This window comes from Solanum pennellii, chromosome 1, assembly GCF_001406875.1.
Source record: "Solanum pennellii chromosome 1, SPENNV200".
Taxonomy (NCBI): domain Eukaryota; kingdom Viridiplantae; phylum Streptophyta; class Magnoliopsida; order Solanales; family Solanaceae; genus Solanum; species Solanum pennellii.
In genome coordinates this window covers 106,991,559-107,016,550 of record NC_028637.1, presented here as the reverse complement: position 1 = coordinate 107,016,550, position 24,992 = coordinate 106,991,559, and the positions used below count along the sequence as shown (strand labels likewise).

Sequence of the window (24,992 nt, the reverse complement as noted above, 5' to 3'; positions counted from 1 at the left end):
CATTTTTAATTGTCTATTATTTTTAAAATAGATTTTTATTTTTAGTTGTCACTTTTATAATATTACAAAAATAATTTCCATATTTCATCCGCTGCATTAACAACTTATTTTTATTACTTTTCAAAATTTAATATTAAACATTATTTAATAAGAATACATAGTAAAGTAGTCATATAAATTTTATCTAATGAACAAATTCAGGTGTAATCGGTAAAAGTGAATGGAGAATTATAAATTGGACGAGTTGAATTTGACTCATTATTTAACTCAAAATAATATCTAATTATTGAATTTGATATTATTTTAATTTTAAATTTTCAAGTGATATATTTAAGTCTATAAAATTAAAGAAAATTTTGATACATTTGATAAAAAATTAATGAAAAATCACACAATTAAAGTTTTTCATTTTTTTTTGTTAAACCAGACCATAATTTTTCATATAGAGAAAATAATACATAGGAATAAGAAAAAAGAGAAAAAAAAATGATTACCAGGCGAAAAAGAAGAAACAAAAACAGTGAGAAGAGAAGGATTCCCAGTTGTTTCATAAAAACATCCAAATAGTTAACTGTTGTACCCTTTTACGCATTTCCATTTTTAAGTATTCTTTTAATTTTTGCACTAATCTTGTTACTTTTAACTGTTTAAGCATTTGTAACAAACTTAATTACGTTAATCAAATTGAGGAACTAGCTTTAAATAAATTTTCAACTACTTTCTTCACTACACATTTAATACAAATGTCCTTTTTTCATCTGCAAAGTCCACAGCCTAAACTGACCCTATTACTTGTGTATTAAATGCATGTGTGTGTAAATCTTTTTACAATTTGTATCAGTTATTTCATCAAAAATACATTATATAATTTCGTATAGATATCAAGTAATTTTATTCATCAAAACTAAGATAAACCTCGAGAATAATTGATACCAGCAAAAGTAGGTAACGTTTACTGAAACTAATTAAAGCCTCCATAACTGGTTAGCTGGTGTGTCATGAATTTTGCTGCATTGCATCTGCTCAACTAACCACTTTTTTCCACAATTCATTTCCTTTTTCTCATAATTTCTATGGACTAGGTCTTAGCTAAATTTGATCTATTCACATATATTTATATAATTACATTACTTCACTGAGATTTTAGTTTGCAATTCTCAATTGTGGATTTTTATATATCTCAGGGAAGAATGTCAAATTATACAGTGAAAGTTGAAGAAAGCCGGCCAGCTTCTGACGGAAAGCCGTCAGCAGGGCCAGTTTATAGGAATATTTATGCGAAAGATGGTCTCATGGAAATGCCTACTCGTTTTAAGTCACCTTGGGACTTCTTTAGGTAATTAAACTTCATTTTCCAAATTGTTTTGTATGAATTTTTCAATTCAGTAATGTGAGTTTCGTTGATAACCATTGTTTGAATGATTAGACGATGGTTCATAAAACGGAACGATTTTAAAGTGAAAGAAAAATAAATTTAAAAAATCACAAATAATATATTATTAGACGCTCATCTTTTTAGGGTCCCATAAGATTTCAATGTTTGTAGCAGAATTGAAGCTTAGATGATTGATTGAGACGAGTATTTCAATCTCTGTCTTATAGTGCACCACACTGGGTGAGGGAGAAATTTCTTTTTTTGTATTTATTTTTGTGATTTTTTTTGACAATCCACAACTCATAATCTAGCTTTGGGAATTGAAGCTTCGTTGATTGATTGGCGTGATTCTTCCAAAATTTGTGTTATAAATGCCCATAATGGTTGAGGGACGGGCATTGTTTTCTTATAGTACTGGACAATCTATGTTAGCTTTTGGAATTCAGCTAGACCAAATGAATATTGGTGCGCCATGTTATATTATTCGAGCTCAAGTAGTTGTGTTGATTAGTTTGGTTCGATATTCATTTTCTTACTCTCATTTAAAATTTTTATGCTCGCAGTGAATCAGTTAAGAAGAATCCTAAAAATCAAATGCTGGGCCGCCGTCAGGTTGTTGACAAAAAGGTACATTTTCTGCAGTGTTCAATTGTTGAGATGACTATAAGAATAACTGTAACTGATATTTAAGCTTATTGTAATTTCAACATAAAATGCAAAATGTTTACAGGCAGGTCCCTACAGTTGGCTAACATATGAGGAGGTTTATGAAACCACAATTAAGATTGGTTCAGCCATCCGAAATCGTGGTGTTAATCCGGTGAGTTCTAGCCCTTGTTATCATAATCAAAAAAAATATATATACAATGAATTTTGAGGATAATTCACACATTTAGGCTAAATTGTATCTGAACTCTAAAGTATGTGTCTGTTTACTTAGGGAGACCGGTGTGGCATCTATGGTGTGAACTGTCCTGAGTGGATAATGGCTATGGAGGTATGCACTTGCTGTCTGCATTATCTATTTCATCACGAACACGAAGAAATATGTTCATCTAATAGCAAAAACTTGTTTTACCTTCAGTTTATTGTAAATATTGGAGCAATAATTTTGTTTGTTGATTTTGATCACAGGCTTGTAACAGCCAAGCAATTTCATATGTACCACTCTATGATTCTCTTGGTATGTTCTTGCTCTTTATCTTTCTATCCTCGTGTCTTCTTGCTTTTGAAACAAAGCAAAATTATAATTGTAGATTTTTTTTGCCTGAATTGCAGGTGCAAATGCAGTTGAATTTATCATCAACCACGCTGAAGTTTCAATAGCTTTTGCCCAAGAAAGCAAGATACCTGCTGTATATTCTCTTTTCCTTATCTTCTATGCTTTCTTATTCGTGAACTGCAAATTACATTGCACACATATACTGAGACAAAGGATTGAAGTGATGGTTCTGAAAGTAATATGTGGATTTTCATTGAACTGCTCTTCTGATGAATTATCTAATATATTTAATACGTCTGATAGATATATCATCTGAATTTAGCTGAAAATTAGCTTTAAGTGACATACTCAATATTAACTAATCATTCAATTCTTTTTGCAGATCTTATCATGCTTGTCTAAGTGCAATTCTTATCTAAAAAGTAGGTGAAATTTTATCAACTTTTGAAAATAATCTGGTATTTGCAAGTTCAGTAAGAGTAACTTGTATATCTTTTCTTAAGCTATCGTCAGCTTTGGAAACATTTCAAGCACACAGAAAAGTGAAGCCGAGGAACAAGGAGTAGCTTGCTTCTCATGGGAAGAGTTTATTCAAATGGTAAAGGCAATATGTAAAATGATGCATCCTGATAACTCGTTATTGCTCCCTTCACTTACACGTTGTGTCACTCTATGTAGGGAAGTTTGGATCATGAACTTCCTCAGAAAAGGAAAACTGATATTTCCTCAATTATGTACACTAGTGGAACTACTGGAGAACCAAAAGGTGTCATTCTGACTAATGGTGCTTTCATGGGAGAAGTTCTGTCGATGGATCAACTTCTCGTTGAAACAGACAAAGAGGTAATTTTGAGTAATAATTATCAATATAACTACTATCATAAATTTTTGTTATTGGTTAGTGTCTATTCTTGATCCATCACGACCAATTAGTTCGATCAAGCTTGAACTTAAGACATCATATAGTAATCATTAGGCTGCCAGGAAATCCTGTTTGGCTAAAACAGATAAGAAAATCTACTGTTGGTTTATATGTTTTCTATCTTATTCTCACTAGTGCAATAAGAGCAAAGTGTGATCTCACTCATCAATTTGTGTCAATTTCAGGGAACGGGGGAGGATGTGTACTTTTCGTTCCTTCCACTGGCTCATATATTTGATCAAATAATTGAGACATATTGCATATACAGAGGTGCTTCAATAGGATTTTGGCAAGGCGTAAGACACATATATTCTTTCTGCACTGAATTACTTACAGCTTTTCTTTTACTAAAAACTTGCTGTATCTTCAAAGTCTATTAATTCAAATATATATTTGCAACTGAATAACAGGACATTAGATACTTGATTGAAGATCTTCTGGTATTAAAACCGACTATATTCTGTGGAGTTCCACGAGTTTATGACCGGATATACACAGGTTCCTGATCTACTAATTCAGTAAACAAAGCTTCAAATTTGACATCAAAAAGAAAGTATTGTCTCATGTTGCTTCCTATTTCTTTTCGGTTAATTTTTGTTTTCTTTTTTTTGGTGTGGGCAACTCAGGGGTGATGGATAAAATCAAAGCTGGAGGTACATTGAAGAAGCTGCTTTTTCAGTTTGCATACAACTAGTACGTCCTGTCATTTGCATTTGGTTCCCTTCATTGCCATCATATATTAAGCATTATATATTTTGCAGCAAATTAAGGAATATGGAGAAAGGATTGAGACAAGATGAAGCAGCTCCGCGCTTTGACAGGCTTGTTTTTGATAAGGTTAGCTATCTGATCCCCAGCATTTACCTGGTCAATGTGTAGTTTGGTTAACCGTATGTGCATATACTTTTCTTTCCAGATCAAACTAGCATTTGGTGGACGAGTACGTCTGATGCTTTCTGGAGCTGCTCCTTTGCCCAAGCACGTCGAAGAATTTCTAAGGGTGACATGTTGCTGTTCTTTATCACAAGGATATGGTATTGAAATTTCTTCTTCACTATTGTTACTTCTTTATCACCTTTTTATCTGCTTATTGTGACATGTTATTCTTTATTGTTAGGGCTTACTGAAAGTTGTGGAGGATGTCTCACATCCATAGCCAATGTACACTCCATGACAGGAACTGTTGGTGTTCCAATGACTACAATTGAGGCAAGACTTGAGTCAGTGCCAGAAATGGGATATGATGCTCTTGCAAGCGTGCCTCGTGGAGAAATTTGTCTGAGGGGAAAAACCTTGTTTTCGGGGTACCATAAACGAGAAGATCTTACAAAATCTGTACTTGTGGATGGATGGTTTCATACAGGTAAGAAACTTCTTTCTGCTATATGAATGAAGTTGAGTAGTAATAACTCTGAACATGAGAAAAAAAATTCAGGTGACATTGGTGAGTGGCAACCAGACGGAGCAATGAAAATCATTGACCGGAAAAAGAATATATTCAAGCTGTCCCAAGGGGAGTATGTAGCTGTAGAAAACATTGAAGGCGTATACTCCAGATGCCCTATTGTTACATCAGTAAGCCTAAACATTTCAACTTCAGGGTGGTCTATCTTCCCTGTTTACCCTGTGTCCTTGATGCTAATTAGGTTTTCTCGACATGGACTATGTATGTTTTATACTCATATGAACTCATCATCTGGTTCACAGATTTGGATATATGGGAACAGTTTTGAATCCTTCCTAGTGGCTGTGGTAGTTCCAGAAAGAAAGGCACTTGAAGACTGGGCCTCGAATAATCAAGAAACCGGAGATTTTTCATCTCTATGTAATAACACAAAGGCAAGGAAGTACATATTGGATGAACTCAATACCACTGCTAGGAAACACCAAGTATGTAATGTCTCAAATTTCAAATCATCTTTTTTCTTTCTGGTTCTTATTCTGATATAGAAAATACTTCCACAGCTTCGAGGCTTTGAAATGTTACGTGCAGTTCATTTGGAACCAAATCCATTTGACATTGAGAGAGAATTAGTTACCCCTACATTCAAACTCAAAAGACCACAACTGCTCAACTATTACAAGGTATTACAAGCTCAACTCAAGTATGTTTTGTTGTTAGAGTTGCTAAAGTTCAGTGACTTTACTGCTATAGTGGATAAAGTTCAACATCAAAAAATGGTTTTGTGAATGAAGTTATCAATGACTCTATATGATATTAACAACTAGATTTAGCGAAGATTTGTATCAAGTCACTTAATAGTGTTATATGTTAATGTTTGCAGGATATTGTGGATCAACTATACAAAGAAGCTAAGGCAAAAACTGCATAAAAGTCGTTGAAATTGGAAGTGCTAATCAATTTGCAAGCTTCTGTTGATTCTAATGCTATTATCGAGTGCCCATTACGTATAATCTACATTTATAAATTGATACATCAGAAAGACCAGAAATATATATACTGTCCCAGTCCTTTCCCCTATTTTATTTATAAATATGAACTCCATCATATATTTACCAAGCTATGAAAATGAACTATCTTGAATTAAGCTCAGAGTCGAAGAAAAATTCTATTGATTCACTTGAAGATTGAAACTTTATGAGGGAAAAATACAGAGATCCAAAAATAGAAAGGTAAAATGGAAAAACGTCCACAATTCATGGTAAATAAGATAATGAATTTTAGGTACATAAACACATAAAAAAACAAGCAATCTTTCACAAAATTACCAGACGATAGAAAATCAATCACACTCAAATCTTCTCCAAACAAATAGCAATCATGATTTATGGAATTTAGTTGTTTATAGAAAGTGGAGAATCAATGCCCAGACTGGATATACCAGAAGAAGGATGATTCCAATAGTGTTTGAAATTCCATGAGCTTTAGTGAAAGAATTTCTGAATCCACCAGATGCTCTAATGTGTTCTTGCAACAGATAGCATCCAATTACAAGGCAAATGAACGTACCGATCCAGTTGTCCCTTATAGTGTCAGCCAAAAAACTTGGAGATACTACCATCAGAAGGACCAATGCTGCTGGTGCTTCAAGCCAATCTGCACGCACAATTCTCAAAATTAACAATGGTGTCCCATGGCCTAAGCCTTTCTATAAGAAGGTATGTATATATATTAAACCTGGAAAGTGTTTTGGGTAAAATAGGCGCGTTATAACAGCAATCAAAGATAGCCATTTTCCGAAATCTCCCCTGCAGATTTAGCACCAACATACATAAATATATATATACTAAGGCTAAACAAAACTTGTTCAAGAAATGTAAAATATATAATTACCTGAACAAACCAAAGAGTAATGAAGGGAAACTCAAGAAAATGTAAGGAATTAGGAGAGTTGTGAGCATGTTGCTCCTCCAGTTTGTTCGATCCAAGATCAACAAGTAACTGTAAAATACAAGTGAACATAATGCTTCGTAACTCAACATTAAAAGCGTAGAAAAAGGGGTGCGGCGATTACATACATAGCAGCAAAAGAAGCAATCCATTTGAGAAAAGAAGTGCCAAAACCAATTCCACCAAGCATAATTGCATGATTAGCTAATTTCTTAGCAGCAATCCCAATTTCCTTCAAATCTGAATCAATTACATCACTGCCTACTGATGATTCTGTCTTCATTGCCAAATAACTCTTCTTCATCCCCATCTTCTCTACAAATTATTTCTCAAAACTTGTTCAACATTCAAAGGCAATCAAATTAAATTTATAAATTTTAAATACTTTGAACTATAAGAATAATCGCCTGCAATGAGTGTGACAGCTTTGTTAGTTTATGCACATTGGGTGCCACGTGGAACCAATGAATCGCTCTCCTCCTATAGGTTACGTATCCAATCATCTAAAATAATAATAACTTTGCCACTTGTTGTTGCTAGCTTCAACTTTATTTCATCTTTAATTTAATGTGACTTTTTTTTCTGTATTACAATTTGGATATGCCTTATAAATATTCTATATCATTAATTATATCGCTTTTTTAAAAAAAATAAAATAAATGGTTATATTCAATTTGATGATAAAATTTTAAAATTTTGTGATTCTAATTATTGCCACGTAGGGCAAAGAGAATAGTATTATTTATCCATATGTAATGATGACTCATTCGTTATCTATTTTTGATAATGTATTTTATTTTTAAATTTGGTCCAACTCTTGAAGTATCCCTCTCATTGAATTAAATCTGGGCCTAATTCACCTGCCTTGTCACGTCCATTGTATTATTTGTTTAATTCTAATAATGGGAGCGGGTAATTGGTTGATGCATAAAGTATTGTTACTGGTGAACTACATATCACATTCATGCAAAAAGACAGTACTATTAGGTTGAAAAATATATATGTGTGATCATTCATTGCAACATTATTTTATATAGTAGAAAAACAGAAACGTAACCTGGGAGATTTATAAGCCACTTCTTCATCTTATAACCTTATTGTTAGCCCATTTGAATTTTTACGCGAAAATTATAAGCCTTAATGTATGGTTTAATATATTGTAATTTTTTTTTTAAGAGCGAATAAACATTTCTTAAATTACTTTAAATTGGGTACGAACATGTAATTATTTTGAATTTTATGCTCATTTATAGAGTTCACTAATTAATAATTAAGTCTACAACTTATAATAATTATAACATCATTTTATATTTAGATTCCGTACAGAAAATATCTTAATGCTACCGGGGAATGGGACAAATCAATTGCCTGATTTTAGATCGAATAATTCATGTCGTTTTTTTGTCCAGAGTCTTGAACGTTACTGATGATCCAGCTAAGTATTTTCTTGACTCCACAGTAAATGTGTCGTAACGCATGAAAAATTCCACCAACAACAACCTGCATGTATACATGATTAATATTATGCCAGTATATATAAGCTAAATGCGATAAATTAAAAGATTATTAACCTGCACAACAGCACGACCAGATCTTTCGCGGGGCATTGTTTGTTATCGACCGTTGGATCATCGGTCTCTCTTGCATTTGACCAATAAACATATTTTAACAATTTTTCTCCTTCACTGCCCATAAATCTCTCTGCAATAAACTCTTCTGGATTTTCAAATATCTTTGCATCTTTTGTTGCAAATGTTTGATATCCAAATATCATTTCACCTTTTTTAATCAAAAAATTTGAATCATGACTTTGGACCATGATATCTTCTTTGGCCTTACCGTACTGGAACGGAATTGGTGGTTCAATTCTCAACACTTCATACACCGTTGATTTAACCAAACTCATCTTGTTGATTGCTGATAGAGTGATGGACCCACCTTCTTCCTTGATGATCGTCCTGATTTCATTTGCTAGCCGAGGGTGTAAACTCTTACCTACACTGGCGACCCACTTGATCAGTGATGGAAACAAAACTTTCATCCCACCATAAGCATTGAACCCTGAAATAAATCAACTATTTCACTCAATTTGTCTAAGTTTAATCAAATAACATCTTTATTTATTGAGATAAACATTAAAAATATCCTTAATACTATGTAAAAGGAATAAAAATGCCCTTATCGTTTATACTTTGGCTCAAAAATGCTTTTGCAATCAATATTTTGATCCAAAAATACCCCTATAGTTACAAAATGGGTCAAAAATGTCCTTTTCCAGAATAAATATATATTTTTTCTTTTTAAACACATCTTCTTCCAAATTAAAATATTATTAAGAAACACTATTCTTGTTTTCTTTCTTATAAAATCACTTTAACAAATAAAAATGTAGGAATCTTTTTCTTCTTAATCTCATTTTATCAATTAAAATAGAATAATTTCATGTACCCTTTCGATAGATAATATATGTCGTATATATAAGATCATAATATACCTATCATTAATTTATATTTATATAACAATAAAAAATATTGATGATAAAATAAAAAAATATATTTTTTTTAAATTTTTTTTTATTAAAGTAAGATAAACATTTGCCAAGTTTTTTTAAAAAACATTAATTGAAAAAAACATATATATGTTTTGGAAATGAGTTTTTTACCTATTAAATAACAATAAGGGCATTTTTGGACCAAAATATTGATGGTAAGAGCATTTTTTGACCTAATTATAAATGGAAGATATTTTTGTTTTTTCGCATAGTTTAAGAGCATTTTTGATTTAAAGTATTAATTGTAAAGCCATTTTTGAGCAAAACTGAAAATAAAGGATATTTTTATTCCTTACACATGAGTTAAAAGATATTTTTGATCCTTTTCAATTATTTATTTGATATACCTGCAAGAAAAACTAAGTTGTGGCAAGCTTCATCTCTCTTGATCCCACTCTTCTCAATTTCATTCAGTATACTTCCAGCATGCTCGCTAAAAGCATCGTAAAGCTTCTGGTAATTCGATTTCACTAAACAAAACGGTAATGGAAAAGTATGCAATATTAAATCTTCCAGAAAATTAGGCACAAATTTTAGCCCAAGAGTAACCAATGGAACCAACTGAGGCAACATCCATTTATCAAAATATTTTGGTCCAACATTTCTTGTTGTCTTATCACACAACAAACGAAAAACAAAATCAAACGACATTGCATCGCTAATGTCGTTGAAATTCGCTTTTCCATTTTTAGAAATTTCATTTTCAAGATTTTGAAACAGGGCAGAAACAGAGGTTTCAAATATAGGAATGGATTGTGTATGATATTTTGAGATTATAGATAAATAGAACCCTTTAAGTCTTGCATGTTTTGGTTCCGATGGATCGAGAAATGCACAAGGACGATATCCACCAAAGAAATCAGTTGATGGCATGTAGGTGCCATCAAGAACGTTCTTTTTTTCGACTTTTGAATTGTCGAAAAGTATGGGAAATGTTTTGGAATCAAGAAGAGCGATGACTTTGGAGTTTTTAGCGATGAATGGACCTGGTGGCATGTTCGTTTTGAATACAGTAGAATTATATTTTTGAGATTTTGTACGGAAGAATTCGTCTGTTCCGAGGTTGTAGAAATAGTCATATCTATCTTTAATGGCTCCCAAGAATGGGAAACCATAGTCACCTGGGATTTCTCGAACTGGAAGACTCGAATTAGAATATTCATCGTTTGAACAGTTGGAAATGGCGGGAGATTTGGAGCAAAATGAAGACATTTTTTTAAAAGTAAGAGAAATAATCCAACGCAACTTTCTTATTTATAGATAAATCGTGAAAGTATTGAAAATAACTATGAACTTGGCGTGAGTTGTTAGTTTTATTATTATATTATTAATATTCTAAAAAATGTATAAATACACTGGATCATCGAAAATGACTTCACCATGAAATTACTTTTTGGCATTTATAGCTTCTATAGGAAATTTTTTGGGAACTTAAAAGTCTTTTTTTATTTTTAATTTTTTATATTCTTTAATATAAAGATATGAAGCTAAATTTGAGAGGAAAAAAAAGAGAGGTGGTAATAATAAAATTTAATATTTTTTTTCTCGAATAAACTTTTAAAATCTTGACCTAAATATTAACTTGTTGCTCTAATTGACAAAAAAAACATTTTTAAAAATAATAAATAAGCAGATGAGGCTGAAATTTGATGGGAACTTTTTACACTGTATTAGTACAAGATTAATTGGAATTTTTAAAAAGACTGTAGCACTTTATAGAATCAAATTTAGGAGAAAATAAGATGATGAAAAGAAATAAATGAGAATAAAAGAGCTAATTAAAATTTAATTATTTGTATAATTTAATTAGCAAATATATTTCAGGTGGGATATAAGGGTATAAATAATCACCATCGGTATTTAAAGAGTTATATCTATGAATAAACCAAGAGACTTACCGTGTTTTTTTTTAAAACTGAAATCTTACTAGAACGAGCTAAATATTCAAATATATACTCACTCTAAAATATATATACAAACACAACAAAAACACTACGCAATTACTACACAACATAAACAGAAGTTCTCAAAATATATTTTCTTTCTTAAAGAAATCAATACATAATAAAACAAGAATTTTGAAATAGAGAAATTAACTTGAGAATGAATTTGATGAAGAAACGTTACATTTCTAAAATACTTAAACATGAAAGGATACACTCTATTACTTATTTGTAAATTACTTCTCAATGTTGTGGTAGACGAAGGCCACACGTAAATATAAATACGAGAGGTCAAGATCATTTATTCTTTATTATTTCTTCAAAAATTGATATTCTTACACTAAAAAATATTAAAGTATTGCTATGTATTAATAAATAGTTCTTCAACTTTATTTATATTTAAAACTATTTATAAAGAAAACATAAGCAAAAAGTATGGAATTTCTGAATTTTCTAAATTGATTCGTCGTCCACAAATTTACATATGAATACAAAAATAAAATCCACTTTTATGAAGAAAAAAACAGATACAATATTGAAACAAATAAAAAAGATTGAAGGATGATTAATAAAACGATCCATGTATTTATGGTTGATAATAATTTTCTTAGATATCCAAAATGTTATCGAATTTAAGAATATAATAATATATAAATAGAAGAATGTGGTGGAAGTATCAATAAAAACGATCCTAGCCTCTCATTTTAATTTTGGTAGTTAATATTAAGAAAAGAGAATGTGATAAAATAATTATGTCAATTATTATATATTATTTTGGAAAAAACACATAAAAACTCTCTCGAATTTAGTCAAATAATTTAGCATTTAAATTATACAAATATTTAAATATCTTCTTAATATTGAAGTGAATTAAATGAAAATTCTGAGAATAAAGTATTTAACTTTTTTATTCCTCAAGAATAATCCAATTTTCGTACACCTATTTAATAAACAATCTACAAATCATTAAAGTAGTCATATACATAAAATTACCAGCTTATATTTAAATGAAGTAGGCATGCTAACTCGGTTTTTGATTCGGTATTCGGTTTACTTTTTTATATTTTTCGGTATTTCGATTCGGTTTTTGGTACGTATTATTTTGGTTTTCGGTATTTCGGTTTAAATCGAAATATTATACTATAATTTATATTATATTAATTAATAATTATTTATGTTAAATAATCTTTTAAAAAAAGAAAAAAGAATGTGAAACCCTATGTAATGTCCCTTTTCCTAATTTAATTTTTAATATTCATCTTGCAGCCTCCTCTTCCTCTTGCAGGCAGCAGCTCTTCCTCTTCTTCCTCTTCCTCTTTCAGGCAGCAGCAGCAGCCGCCGCAGCCGCCTGCAGTGACTTCAAATCTTCGACCGGCGTCCGCCGGCCAGCCCAGTCAAGTATTCGGTACACAATTAATAAAAATCGAAATAAAAAAATCAAACCGAATCAAAATATTTCAGTTCGGTATTCGGTACACAATTTACAAGAATCGAAAATAAAAAAAATTGAAAAAAACAAAATCGAATCGAAATACCGAATGCCCACCCCTACTAACTCCCTTTTATAAAAGGCTTAAGTTATTTATCATCATTTAAAGTTGTCTGCTTTGTTCATTCAGACATCTTAAATAAGATTAGTAGCTACTCTCTCTGTTCGGTATTATTTGTCATGATTTTTATTTTTAGAGTTAAATTATAAAAATTTTGACTAACATTTTAAGATGTATTTTTTCATCATATTAATATGCAAAAAATTGTAATTTATAGTACTTTTCATATAGTTTTAGAATATTTATTTTATTTATTTAAAATATTAAATTAATGTGATTTAATTTAACTTTGAAAATTAGTCAAATTGACTTTCAAAAAGCGCAACATGACAAATGATTTCGGACGAAGAAATATTAAACACTTTAATATTAATAAATATATATCTATTAAATACAAAATAAAAATTAACTTTAAAAATAATGTGCATGTGATTCACACGCTAGATCTTGAAAGGTCTCAAATAAATCTATGTCATGTGTCATGTGGATCCATTCCAATCATAAAAAATGAATTTTCAATTTTAAGAAATAAAAGACAAACTCTAACCATTAATAATTCAAAATGTTAATCAAAGTAAAAGAAGAAGAAAAAATTGTCCCCAACCCAACTAACCCTTTGGTCTTTCTTCTTTCCATGGCTCACCACTGTCCTCCGCTTTCAGCTCATTCAAAGAAAGATCCAATTTTTTCTTAGTATAAATTAGGGGTGTCAAAAGTAAACTCAAACATAGATAATCTGTTCAATTCGCCCAGAATTTTAAGGGTTGGACTCAAGATAATTTGAATTTGGTTTAGTCTCTACCTATTCAAGCATAACCCATTTGAATAGAATCCTCAATTGAATCCAATTTAATCTCCAATTTCAACCCGTTTTAAATTTTTTTATTACGATACGTTTCTATATTTAAGGTATAAATTATTAGTATCTGCTTAGCATCTTTTAGGGTTTATCTATCTATTTGTTACTTTTTTAAAAAAATTCGAGCTAAAATTCAATTGTGATTATAAAAGTTAAATATTAATATGTTAAATTATTGAGATTAATCGATTCAAATAGGCGGGTCAAAACCCAATCTGTTTTTAAGCCCAATTGAGCTCAACCCAACCTAATCCGACTTCTATCACAACCTATTTAAATATTTTCAATTTCAACTCAACCTGCCCATTTGACACATCTAGTATAAACAATGGGATTAAGCATAATATAAATAGTGAAATATTATGACGTACGCGTGGCTTAGCGAAGTGACGTTTGTGGAAAATAAATTAAGTTAGTAAACGAGAGCGAAGAGAATCGAGAGTACTCAAGTTATTTCCGTAGAATTCTCTAATATCACTTGAATAAATTCAATGGGTTTATATTTTAATTTAAGTGGTGAAATTTGCTTAAAATGACACGAAATAGAAAACAGACGATGTCGGCCAACTCTTCATTCTTCTTACAAAATTAATCCGTAGATTTAATTTTCTTAATATAAAGAATTAAAAAAAAATACAGAAGTTTGAGAACGAAAAATGGAGGAAGAAGATGTAGGAAAAGGAGTGCAGAAAGTTTGACCCAAAAAAAAAAAATGGAGAAGAAGACTATTACTTTCTTTTGCTGATCAAGAAATCATTTTTAAATTAAAAAAGTTAGTCAGAATTGTCAAGTGTTAATAAAAGAAAATAGATCCAAGTTTTTTAATAAGAAAAATAAAAAATATATTATTTGAATCTATTTGCTGGCTTAACACATGTGAGATTCATATTTATCGTCACATCCATATTTTGTGTTTAGCAGGTAAACATTTTATATATGTTAGGTGTTTAATAAATACTTGTGTTGATTGGATTGTCTAAATAAATTGTGCAGATAACTTTAAGTAAGCATAAATGACTTAAGTCTTTATAAAATATGTGAATGAGAAAATTAATGTTTTTTTTTATCGAGGGTCATTTTTATAAAAAGGACAAATTATATATGAAGAAGGTGGAACAAGTTTTGAGTGTTTTTCAAATTCTGAATGCAATTTCAAGTTGATTTTCGAATAAAATGAAAAAACTTCAAAAGAAAAAAAAAGAAAAGAAAAGGTAAAATTCTATGAGTTGTATTCAAACATTTATATTGTGAGTACGAAAATAAAATCTGAATAATATCACTGGGCTAAAATATGAAGGAAAAAAACACTCCAACAGAGTATATTGAATTGGTTATTATCTTGTATGTGAAATTACAATATAATATGCGAGAATTCAAAAATTCAATATATGTAAACTCGAACTAATATAAATATTTACAAAAATATGTTTGAACAAAGAAATAAAGTAGTCGTATGAACTTCTTTTGCAAGAATTAAACTACTTAAACGATAAGATTTTATATTTGAAACTAAATAACAAACAATTTAAACATGAAAATTTTCATAAACATCTAAACAATTATCCTAGAAAATTTCATACTCTCAAGACTATAAATTTTCTCTGACACTTATAATCAAGGATGGGAAAATGAGTCTAAATTTCTAATTAACTTAATTTTAAATAGATTAATTATTCAATTATTTAAAAATGAGTTAAAAAATAAATAAACTTAAAATAGTATTCATCATAATATATAATATATGAATAACCCATGAATTTCTTGATGAATATTGGTGATGCATTTTAAAGGTGGTCTAATTCCACGATCCAAAATACTTATAGGCTGAAATAATTTAGATAGACATTTTTTTTTTTTGCTTTTCAACTTTTACAAGTAGTACTAAAGATTAATGATGAATAAGAACCCTAAACTCGTCAAGTGGAATAGGAATAGTCAATTTCACATCGTTTTGTCACTTTCCTGCTTTTATTTTATTAATATTACGACTTTGAAATCACATCCAACTATAATATTATTATTAAAATGCACGTGTTTCACCTTTTTGGTGATTATATTATATTATTAGAATAAATTGTTTAAATAATGTCAATATTTGGTGTATCTTTCAATGTATGTCGTTCCCTACTATGTTAATGTAAGTCAACGAGTTTTTATGACATAATCTGTCGATAATTTTTTAAAGTTTTTGCCTCAATTTTTACTTGAACCCTTAATCTAAATTTTATTCATTTTAAATATTTCAAATAAGATCCCCACTGTATCATTAGAGCTAAATGAACATACAATTTGTTTTTCTAAAATAAAAACTTTCATACTTTTCATTTTATTAGGTATTTAAAAGTCTCTAACACATGAACTTTTCTTTTAAGCCTTCCTAAAGTTTTGATTTAACACTTCAAATATAATGACTTAATATCATGGTTCGTTTTATATGCTTAGTTACCTATTGGCAACTTATTCCTCAAATAACACACAGATTCATCAGTGTTTACAATTCGGACATGTACTAGAAAAACTATGAGTTGTTACAGACACTCCAATAACATCAATTACTTCCTCTATTTGTTTTTATTCGTCACAATTTAAGTTTAACTTGACATATTTATAAGAAAATAATTACAGATATAAGTATTTTATCAAACAATTTCTAAGAAATAATTTCTTGAAAAATGATTTGGAAAATAAGTATTTAATATTGAGCGTAAAACATAGGAAAAATTTATTATTCTTTCTTCATATGGCAAAAGTGTAAGTAAAAATAAAAATCTATTTTAAGAATAAGTGACAAATAAAAATGAACTGAGAGAGTATATATTTAGTTATCGAAACGAGTGTTTTATTTGAAATAAATATTCTCTATCTCCAACAATATTTGTCCACTGTTGGCTTTGCACTCTTTTTTTAAAAATTATATATAGAATGATAATTTTATTATATCATTTTTTGAATATAATCACTATAATGTGTTGAAAAATGTAATCGAGAAATTAAATATAATTAATGATACGCATAAAATTATTTATTGATTTTATAAAATAAACAAATATTATTAAACATCTAAAATAATATATCGAATAACTATTATTTAACGGAGGAAGTAACTTTATTAGACATGTTTGATATGTGGTATCTGAAATAGGCATTAAAGTAGATTTCCAAAAGATTTTGATATCTAGGAATTTGTATTCCAAATTTTCAATCATTTGGGTTGAAGTTGTACGACATTAACTGTGTTTTTTTTTTCTACGACTTTTACTGTGTTCATGAATCATGACGATTAAAGTTTTTTTAGCCTAAATGTTTTCCAACGTGTGAATATTGTGAGTAGATTTATATATATGAAATATATAAAGGTGTTGGTTAATAATTATTGGAATTAATTCAGCAATAAAAAGATATAATTAATTATTACATCCACTAAATTCATCAGTAATACACCAACAAACGTTCAGAATAACCACACCTTGGCTAAGTGAAGATTAATCAATTTAAATAGCCTTTTTCTCCAATGTCTTGAAAGTTATTAATGGTCCAGCTAAGTATTTACTTGACTCCACAGTAAATGTGTCGTAACGCATGAAAAATTCCACCAACAATAACCTGCATGTATACATGATTAATTAAAATTAAACAATAGACCATTTAATATTGTGTCGGTATATATAAGTTAAATTCGAGAAAATAAAAGATTATTAACCTGCATAACAGCACAGCCAGATCTCTCCCTGCACATTGTTTGTTATCGACTGTTGGACTATCAGTTTCTCTTGCATTTGACCAATAAACATATTTTAACAATTTTTCTCCTTCACTACCCATAAATCTCTCTGCAATAAACTCTTCTGGACTTTCAAATATCTTTCCATCTTTTGTTGCAAATGTTTGATATCCAAATATCATTTCACCTTTTTTAATCAAAAAATTTGAATCATGACTTTGGACCATGATATCTTCTTTGGCCTTACCGTACTGGAACGGAATTGGTGGTTCAATTCTCAACACTTCATACACCGTTGATTTAACCAAACTCATCTTGTTGATTGCTGATAGAGTAATAGGCCCACCTTCTTCCTTGATGATCGTCCTGATTTCATTTGCTAGCCGAGTGTGTAAACTCTTTCCTCCACTTGACACCCACTTCATCAGTGACGGAAACAGAATTTTCATTCCACCATAAGCATTGAAACCTATAAATGAAATGTCAAAGCTTGTATGAATTAGTCTGGATGGGATGGACTAGCCTATATTAACAGCTCTATCATACAAAATCAAAATTTCATAAATTTTCAAGAATCAAAACAAATGTATAACTGTAAATATAATTCAAATGAAATCTAAATCAAGAATTTCACCCTGGAAATTTGACATACCTGCAAGAAAAACTAAGTTGTGGCAAGCTTCGTCTCTTTTGATCCCACTCTTCTCAGCATCATCAAGTGTACTTCCAGCATGCTCGTTAAAAGCATCGTAAAGCTTCTGGTATTTCGATTTAATTATAAAAAAGGGCAATTGGAAAGTATGCAACATTAACTCTTCCAAAAAATTGGGGACAAATTTTAGACCAAGAGTGACCAACGGAGCCAGTTGAGGCAACATCCATAAATCAAAACATTTTGGACCATTAGTGCCAAGATTTGTGTCATGGGGATTTGTATTGTTACACAACAAACGAAAAACGAAATCAAACGACATTGCATCACTAATGTCGTTGAAATTAGCTTTTCCATTTTTTGATATTTGAATTTCAAGATTTTGAAACAGTAGAGAAACAGAGTTTTCAAATATAGGAATAAATTGAGTATGCAATTTTGAGATTATAGATAAATAAAACCCTTTATGTGTTGCATGATTTGGTTCAGATGGATCGAGAAATGCACAAGGACGATATCCACCGAAGAAATCAGTTGATGGCATGTAGGTGCCATCAAGAACGTTCTTCTTTTCGACTTTTGAACAGTCGAAAAGAATAGGAAAACTTATAGCATCGAGAAGAACAATGACTTTGGGATCTTTAGCAATAAATGGACCTGGTGGCATGTTCGTTCTGAATATAGTAGAATTATACTTTAGGGATTTTGTACGGAAGAATTCGTCTGCTCCGAGGCTGTAGTAATAATCATATCTATCTTTAATAGCTCCTAAGAATGGGAAACCATAGTCACCTGGGATTTCTCGAACTTGAAGAAGTGGTTTACAAGATTCATTGTCTGAAGAGTTAGCAATGGCCGGATATTTGGAGGAAACTGAAGACATTTTTTTTTTGTTAATGTGGGTGTTGAATTTGGGAGTTTGTATTTACTACTTATAATAGAAGGAAGGAAGAAAGGATAAAACGGATTGTCCAATCTTTATAAGGAGTCTACCCATCTCATTAACCATCGATGTGGAGGTTGTCCAAGCCTTATAAGGAGTCCGCTCATCTCAGACGGGCTCTGCGCTCTGATACCATGTGAAATTTAGGTTTTAGGACTAACTCATACCCCAAAAGCTAGTTCAAAGGGAGGAGGATTGTCCAAGTCTTATAAGCAGTCCATCCATCTCATTAACCATCGATGTGTGAACATATAAAGTCGACCAAATATTTTCTAAACCATAATTTAATTTTATCTAAATTAGTCTGTCACGATGTTTTATTTATTTGAACTATTCCGTGAAGCTTATAGAAAACTCAGTAATTTTTAGTTATATATAATAACTTAAGAATTTATTCTAAAAATTAATTTGATAAAAGTTCTTCCATACTTTATAAAAAATGATTCTTAAAATAATAATCTCAGTAATAATTTTGGTACAATAATGAAAATATGAATGGTTCATCTATGAATTTTAATAAAGTAAACGTTAGCTCTTCGGTGGAGGTGGAGTTTAGTAGGGTAAACATGGATAAATATACAATTTGCAAAATATTCTTTTTAACTTAAGTATGTATTTTTGTCTTAAATTTCATTATTAGCCTTCTTTTAGAAATAGGTATCAATTAACACTTGATTACGACTTACGAGACTCCTTATTATAGAGTCTATTTTTGGGATATTGTAAAACAAAAAGATAACAAATACACGTCACAAGACAAAAAATATTGACAATCTTTGCTATGTCATGTAAATATTTGAAGTCATTTTCATTAGTTTGCAAGTTTATTTAATAAAAACCTTTTCAATACATACTTCTTAAAATTATATTTGATTTGTTTATCTTACTGAAAATAGATAGAAACAAGTAACAACGTATAATATAAAGAAAGAGTAGGATTGCAAGCAACAGAGTCGCAATAATAATTAAATTTATATTTCAATTTAAAAATACTCTTTAATTTAAGAATTATTTTAACACAAGAAAAAAATAAATTAACTTTTTAATTAAACGATTCAAAATAAGATCTTATTATTTTCCTGCACAATATTAATCATCATGTGTATCCCACTAAGTATGATCAGTAAACCATTGTTTAATGAATTATTAAGAAATGCAAAGGGCAATAATATTAGTTTAGATCGAGGGAAGAATAAATCCTCGTTGATCTAATAATGACGTAGACAAGTTATTTTTAATATTAATGTTCTAAGTTTGACTTTGTAATAATTATGTCTTAGAGATGCTAATAATGTTAGTAGAGAAGATGATACACAATATTTTAAAACTAATTGCGTGGTCCTTTTTTAATTTTGTTTGGGGGAGTGGAATTATTATTTTTTTCCGCACTACTACAAATATCTTTTGTAAATTCTTATTTCAGATTTCTCAAGTCTCAAACATATATAAAATAATATAAAATCATAATTGTGGTATCCACGTATTCATTAAACTTAAACTACTACTTACTATCCGGGGCTTAATCTCAAATTATCTCTACTTTTACTTAATACGTTTTTTAAGAAAATATTTAATTAAAATATATAATTTTAGATTATTTTATCCTCATTTATATTTTAAAATATAATATTTCGCTATATTTAAATAATTTCCAGTCACGATTAATTAACACCGTTAAGTTTGTTTTAGAGGCAACTATTGAGGACAATCACATTTTAGCAGTCTTTGAAAATGCCACTCGTTGACACATGATTTAATTGAACTAGTTGATTTACACCATTTATAGTATTTACTATTTGTTTTAAGCCTAAATTAAATATTTTGAATTTTATCTTATTTTATTAAATTTTTTAAAACAACAAAAATTGAGTCACATTAAAGATAAGTTTTATTTTCAATTAATTTAAAAAAATACGATTTTCTAAAATTTAAATTTAATAGATAAATCAATATTTCTTATTTTAGCTATTTAAATTTCTTATATTTTTATTAGTTTAAATAGTTAGCTAATAATTATATATATATATTTCATTAAAAAACTCACTAACCTAAACTACCGATACACCCATTTTTCCTACCCTCATTTTCCTCCACCTCCCCACTTATCACTCAATCAGAAATATACTATACATACCCAAATTTCAAAAAAACAAAAAAAATTAAAAAATCAAAACTCACGCTGAGAAAAAAAAATGCTCACATATTATTTTATTCTTATTTCAATGAATAAATCACTAACACATTCACAACTTTTCCTTCTTTTTCATTATTTTCCATACCAACCCAATATATATCACTCATGACCTACCCACAAAAAAAAATTTACGAAAATATATTAAAAGGTGTGATGATCGAACTTAAGTTAAGATTTTGCGGTATTATTTTTTAATTTGAGGTTCAACTTTATTATATCTCTTTAATTAGTAGCGGATTCATAATTTTCATTAAGGGGGTTCGAAAAAAAAAGAGTAGTTATTTGAACCCCTAAACTACTAAGTCAATCTCTAATTTTATATTCAGGATATTCAAAACCGATATATAAACTCAAAAATTCTTAAATATATAACATTATTTTTTGCCGAGGAAATTCGGGTGAACCCCTCGGCATACTCTAGGTCCGTCCCTGTAACTTATATATGAAATTTGATGTAATCATATGATCAATTTGATGTCCTATATTTTTGTTTGAAATGAATATTGAATTACGTTGTATCTCTATTTAATGAATATTTATTTATTTTTATTCGTTTTATCTCTTAAAAATGAATCGCTCATGGTGGCGTACGCGTCTTGATTTATATGCCAATAATAATAAAGTAAGGATTATCATGCACAAAAAATTATTATCGCTTTTATATTAAAAACAAAAAATAAGATTATTTTAGCAATTATTTTATTATTTCGTTGGATCAGTAAGACATTTCAATATGTGGATGCTTAATTTTGACGTTAATTTTAAGAGTAAATCAGTTAAAATACATAAAATGATTCAAAATTTAATATTGTGTCCTAGAAGTTTAGAATTATTTAGGTTATTTGATTTTTGTTATATGAAACAAATATTTGATTTTAACATTGGATAAACTTTAATTTTAAGCACGTTAAAATATTTGTTTCAATTAAGAATGAGATTGCACATATTTTTTTGAGACAACTAAAAGAAACACAAGGATGGAGAGACATATCTTGTCCAAAAATATATAATTAACTTTCATTAATTTAAAATAAGTAAAAATTAATAAGCGAGATGCAAAGAAAAAGACATTTATGCTTCAAATGTCAAAATTCATAATGCATTTTATGCATCTAGATCGAGACCAATAAAATTTCGACAATAAAATATGTTACTAGTTGTACCATGCATGTAACAATCCATCCAAAAAAATAACTTAAATAAAATATGTTACTAGTTGTACCATGCATGTAACAATCCATCCAAAAAAATAACTTAAGATAGTATAAGTTGATAAAAGTTATTGTGCTAGAACCACATGACTAAAGGGTACTTCATACCTTTTTTTCGATCAACATAATTTTTTACTCACAAACAAAAACAAATAGTCATCTCTTTTTTATTAGGAATTAAAAAAGGTGATGACTCGAAACACAATAACTCAATTTCAAATGACAACTTCAATCTGAGAATTAAATAAAAATAATTTCTTTTCAATATTGTCATTTAAATTGAAAAAGGCGATTTCTACATAAAAAAAGGGGTGTGATACCTCTAAAACCTAAAACGGTATTAGATCTAATGACAATTAACTATTATCAGATAAAACTTTAGCATGTTTTGTTCCTGTGCATCAGTGTTTTAAAAGGTGAGGGCGTGATGCGAGGCGTTTTATACAATATGGGGCGAGGCGTAAGCCTCGAGACATGGGGCGTAAGTCCCATGGATCTACGGGGCGTAGTCGCATGTATACTCAATTTTATAGTTTTATTACTAATAAAATAAGCAAAAGTAAACTTTTCAATGAATTATGATTTTTATGTGAGATAAGAATTAATACTCAATAATGAAGAAAAAATGATTAAAATTATTATTTGAGAAATATCATTAATCAATAATAATAATATGATTTAAAGCAAAAAAAAAAAAAAGTAAAAAACTCCGGGAGTACGTTTTTACGCCCAGGACTTACGTTTTTATGTTCAGGGCTTACGCCTCAAATTTTAGGACTTACGCCTTATGGATTTACATTTTTAATTTACGCCCCAGAGCGTTTTTGGTACGCCTCGCCCCGAAACTCGCCCTGGGACTCGCGTTTTTGAAAATACTGTTGTGCATATTTATTATTGCTAAAGACTGTTTTGTTATAATGTTTTTTTTCATTAAAAATAATTTTTTTTTTTAATCAACAATTTTTTGAAAGTGAAAATGAGAGTGTAATTTTACTTATAGATGATGTTCATGGTGTGATTGAATTATTATTTTTGTGATAGAAGCCAAAAAAAAGGGCACTATCCCATATGCATTTTGCTGTTTTTGTATTTCATGGTGTGTATATCCCATCATTCTGAATTCATGTGTTTTTAAAGGAAAAATAACAGAAATTGGTGAGACTGAGACCATAAATAATAAATAACATCACCAACTTTTTTGCTCATCATTTAATCAAATAATCATATCTTTTACCCAGAAAATTGTTTTTTCTGTTTGATACTCTACCGATCATAGAATAATAGTATAATCTGTATATCAGAACTTGAATTTTCGGATTACAGTTTAGATGTCGGATTTGGGATTTTGAAATCTTAGATATTAGCCCAAACATAATTCACATTTAATATTATTTTTTTTAAGTTCCGTTCATTTCGACAAATCAAAAAAGATTAATCTTTTAAAGTATCTATTATACTCTCAATTGATTACTTTAAAAAAATGTAAAATTTCTCAAAAATATTAAGTTTTCAATTTATCTACTTCATAATTAATAGGAAAAAATTGCTATATCTATTATTGATTTCTTAATAGATATGTCATTTTCAAAAATAGACAAGTAATGTGGGACAAATAGAAGAGAGAGTAAAATAAGTTTATCAGTTACCCTAAATAAATATTTTTTAATATATCTTTATTTATCGATTATACTATTTTAAAATGTTCAATTTATAAAATCAATGAATAATTTACTATGCCTCTAATATTAAAGATTATTTATTATATAATATTTAGATAATCTAATAAGAATAATTTGATAAAATTATTTCAATTATTTACTATTTTTTAATTTCTATCAAAAGTCAATAATAAACAATCATAAATGAACGAAACGAAAAATGATAGGGTACCAATTTTGGGAAATAACTCCCATTTGTGACGTGGAGTTTAATAATGTTCTCAATACGAATATTTAAATTTAATTTAAAGATTCGTCACACGCTTGAGTTACAATCAAATATCATACCGGCTAAATTTTATTTTTTTTAATTTTTTCATTCAATAATAATTATCCTCTATATTGTTAAGAGATATCTAACATTATTTTGCTTTATGAATTTAATAAATATTTTATATATAATTTTTAATTTATTTTATCATTAATTAGTCATTTTTTTAATTATATTTTTCAAGACATTGTATTAACTACATTCAAAGGATGAAATACTAAAATTACTTATATATTTATTAACAATAATTTTCGAGCTAATATCTCAGCTTTCTTAACAAATATGCAAAATCAATAGTAGACAAATATTATTAGACAAAATGAGTAATTTTTAAAAATTATATTATTTGATGTACAATTATTTTTGAATTAATATCTTACCTTTTTTTTTTATAACTTTAAAGTCATTCAAATATGAATTATATTCACATAAGTTACTAAAATAAAGATTCGTTTCATAGAAAGTTACTCAATTTTCATTTATAACCTAAAAGTTGCTCAATTATAAA

At 29.0% G+C, this 24,992-nt stretch overlaps 4 protein-coding genes across 7 annotated transcripts; 1 reads left to right on the top strand and 3 right to left on the bottom strand.

The window, feature by feature from the left end:
* The first annotated feature begins 860 nt into the window (after positions 1–860).
* On the top strand, positions 861–6,068 carry LOC107007730 (long chain acyl-CoA synthetase 2). 4 transcript variants are annotated; one of them, XM_027919281.1, is made up of 20 exons: positions 861–945; positions 1,185–1,336; positions 1,939–2,002; positions 2,106–2,195; positions 2,316–2,372; positions 2,510–2,558; positions 2,654–2,730; positions 2,980–3,019; positions 3,101–3,195; positions 3,276–3,440; positions 3,705–3,815; positions 3,930–4,017; positions 4,146–4,212; positions 4,281–4,356; positions 4,436–4,553; positions 4,637–4,882; positions 4,955–5,094; positions 5,227–5,409; positions 5,485–5,604; positions 5,805–6,068. In XM_027919281.1, the coding sequence occupies exons 2-20, from the start codon at positions 1,191–1,193 to the stop codon at positions 5,850–5,852; spliced, it is 1,980 nt and encodes a 659-aa protein (XP_027775082.1). In that variant the 5' UTR covers positions 861–945; positions 1,185–1,190; the 3' UTR covers positions 5,853–6,068. The 4 variants fall into 4 exon arrangements, with proteins under 4 accessions (XP_027775082.1, XP_027775080.1, XP_015061960.1 ...); XM_027919279.1 differs by lacking the exon at positions 861–945 and adding an exon at positions 968–1,082; XM_015206474.2 differs by lacking the exon at positions 861–945 and having other exon boundaries at positions 1,022–1,336.
* Positions 6,069–6,146: 78 nt separating this feature from the next.
* On the bottom strand, positions 6,147–7,275 carry LOC107007731 (cold-regulated 413 plasma membrane protein 2-like). Its single transcript, XM_015206477.2, has 4 exons — positions 7,000–7,275; positions 6,815–6,922; positions 6,659–6,729; positions 6,147–6,577 (listed from the first exon to the last, which is right to left on the bottom strand). Exons 1-4 carry the CDS (start codon positions 7,179–7,181, stop codon positions 6,324–6,326), a joined length of 615 nt encoding a protein of 204 aa, XP_015061963.1. The 5' UTR covers positions 7,182–7,275; the 3' UTR covers positions 6,147–6,323.
* A 972-nt stretch (positions 7,276–8,247) lies between these two features.
* On the bottom strand, positions 8,248–10,692 carry LOC107015788 (9-divinyl ether synthase-like). The gene is given in 3 exon segments (NM_001323436.1): positions 8,248–8,371; positions 8,443–8,932; positions 9,770–10,692. Coding segments are annotated over 3 exon segments (1,467 nt in total). The 5' UTR covers positions 10,635–10,692; the 3' UTR covers positions 8,248–8,259.
* Positions 10,693–17,157: 6,465 nt separating this feature from the next.
* LOC107015780 (allene oxide synthase 3-like) lies at positions 17,158–19,167 on the bottom strand. The gene is made up of 3 exons (XM_015216188.1): positions 18,148–19,167; positions 17,475–17,964; positions 17,158–17,377 (listed from the first exon to the last, which is right to left on the bottom strand). The coding sequence occupies exons 1-3, from the start codon at positions 19,028–19,030 to the stop codon at positions 17,266–17,268; spliced, it is 1,485 nt and encodes a 494-aa protein (XP_015071674.1). The 5' UTR covers positions 19,031–19,167; the 3' UTR covers positions 17,158–17,265.
* Positions 19,168–24,992: the final 5,825 nt, after the last annotated feature.

Coding starts and splice junctions, on each gene's coding strand:
- LOC107007730 (XM_027919281.1), top strand. CDS start 1,191: ATGTCAAATTATACAGTGAAAGTTGAAGAAAGCCGGCCAGCTTCTGAC. Junction 4,554..4,636: donor TTCTTTATCACAAGGATATG/GTATTGAAATTT, acceptor CTTTATTGTTAG/GGCTTACTGAAAGTTGTGGA. Junction 5,605..5,804: donor AACTGCTCAACTATTACAAG/GTATTACAAGCT, acceptor TAATGTTTGCAG/GATATTGTGGATCAACTATA.
- LOC107015780 (XM_015216188.1), bottom strand. CDS start 19,030: ATGTCTTCAGTTTCCTCCAAATATCCGGCCATTGCTAACTCTTCAGAC. Junction 17,965..18,147: donor CAACTTAGTTTTTCTTGCAG/GTATGTCAAATT, acceptor TTTCATTTATAG/GTTTCAATGCTTATGGTGGA. Junction 17,378..17,474: donor CTGGCTGTGCTGTTATGCAG/GTTAATAATCTT, acceptor GTATACATGCAG/GTTATTGTTGGTGGAATTTT.
- LOC107007731 (XM_015206477.2), bottom strand. CDS start 7,181: ATGGGGATGAAGAAGAGTTATTTGGCAATGAAGACAGAATCATCAGTA. Junction 6,730..6,814: donor TTACTCTTTGGTTTGTTCAG/GTAATTATATAT, acceptor CTAAATCTGCAG/GGGAGATTTCGGAAAATGGC. Junction 6,578..6,658: donor TTACCCAAAACACTTTCCAG/GTTTAATATATA, acceptor TTGTGCGTGCAG/ATTGGCTTGAAGCACCAGCA.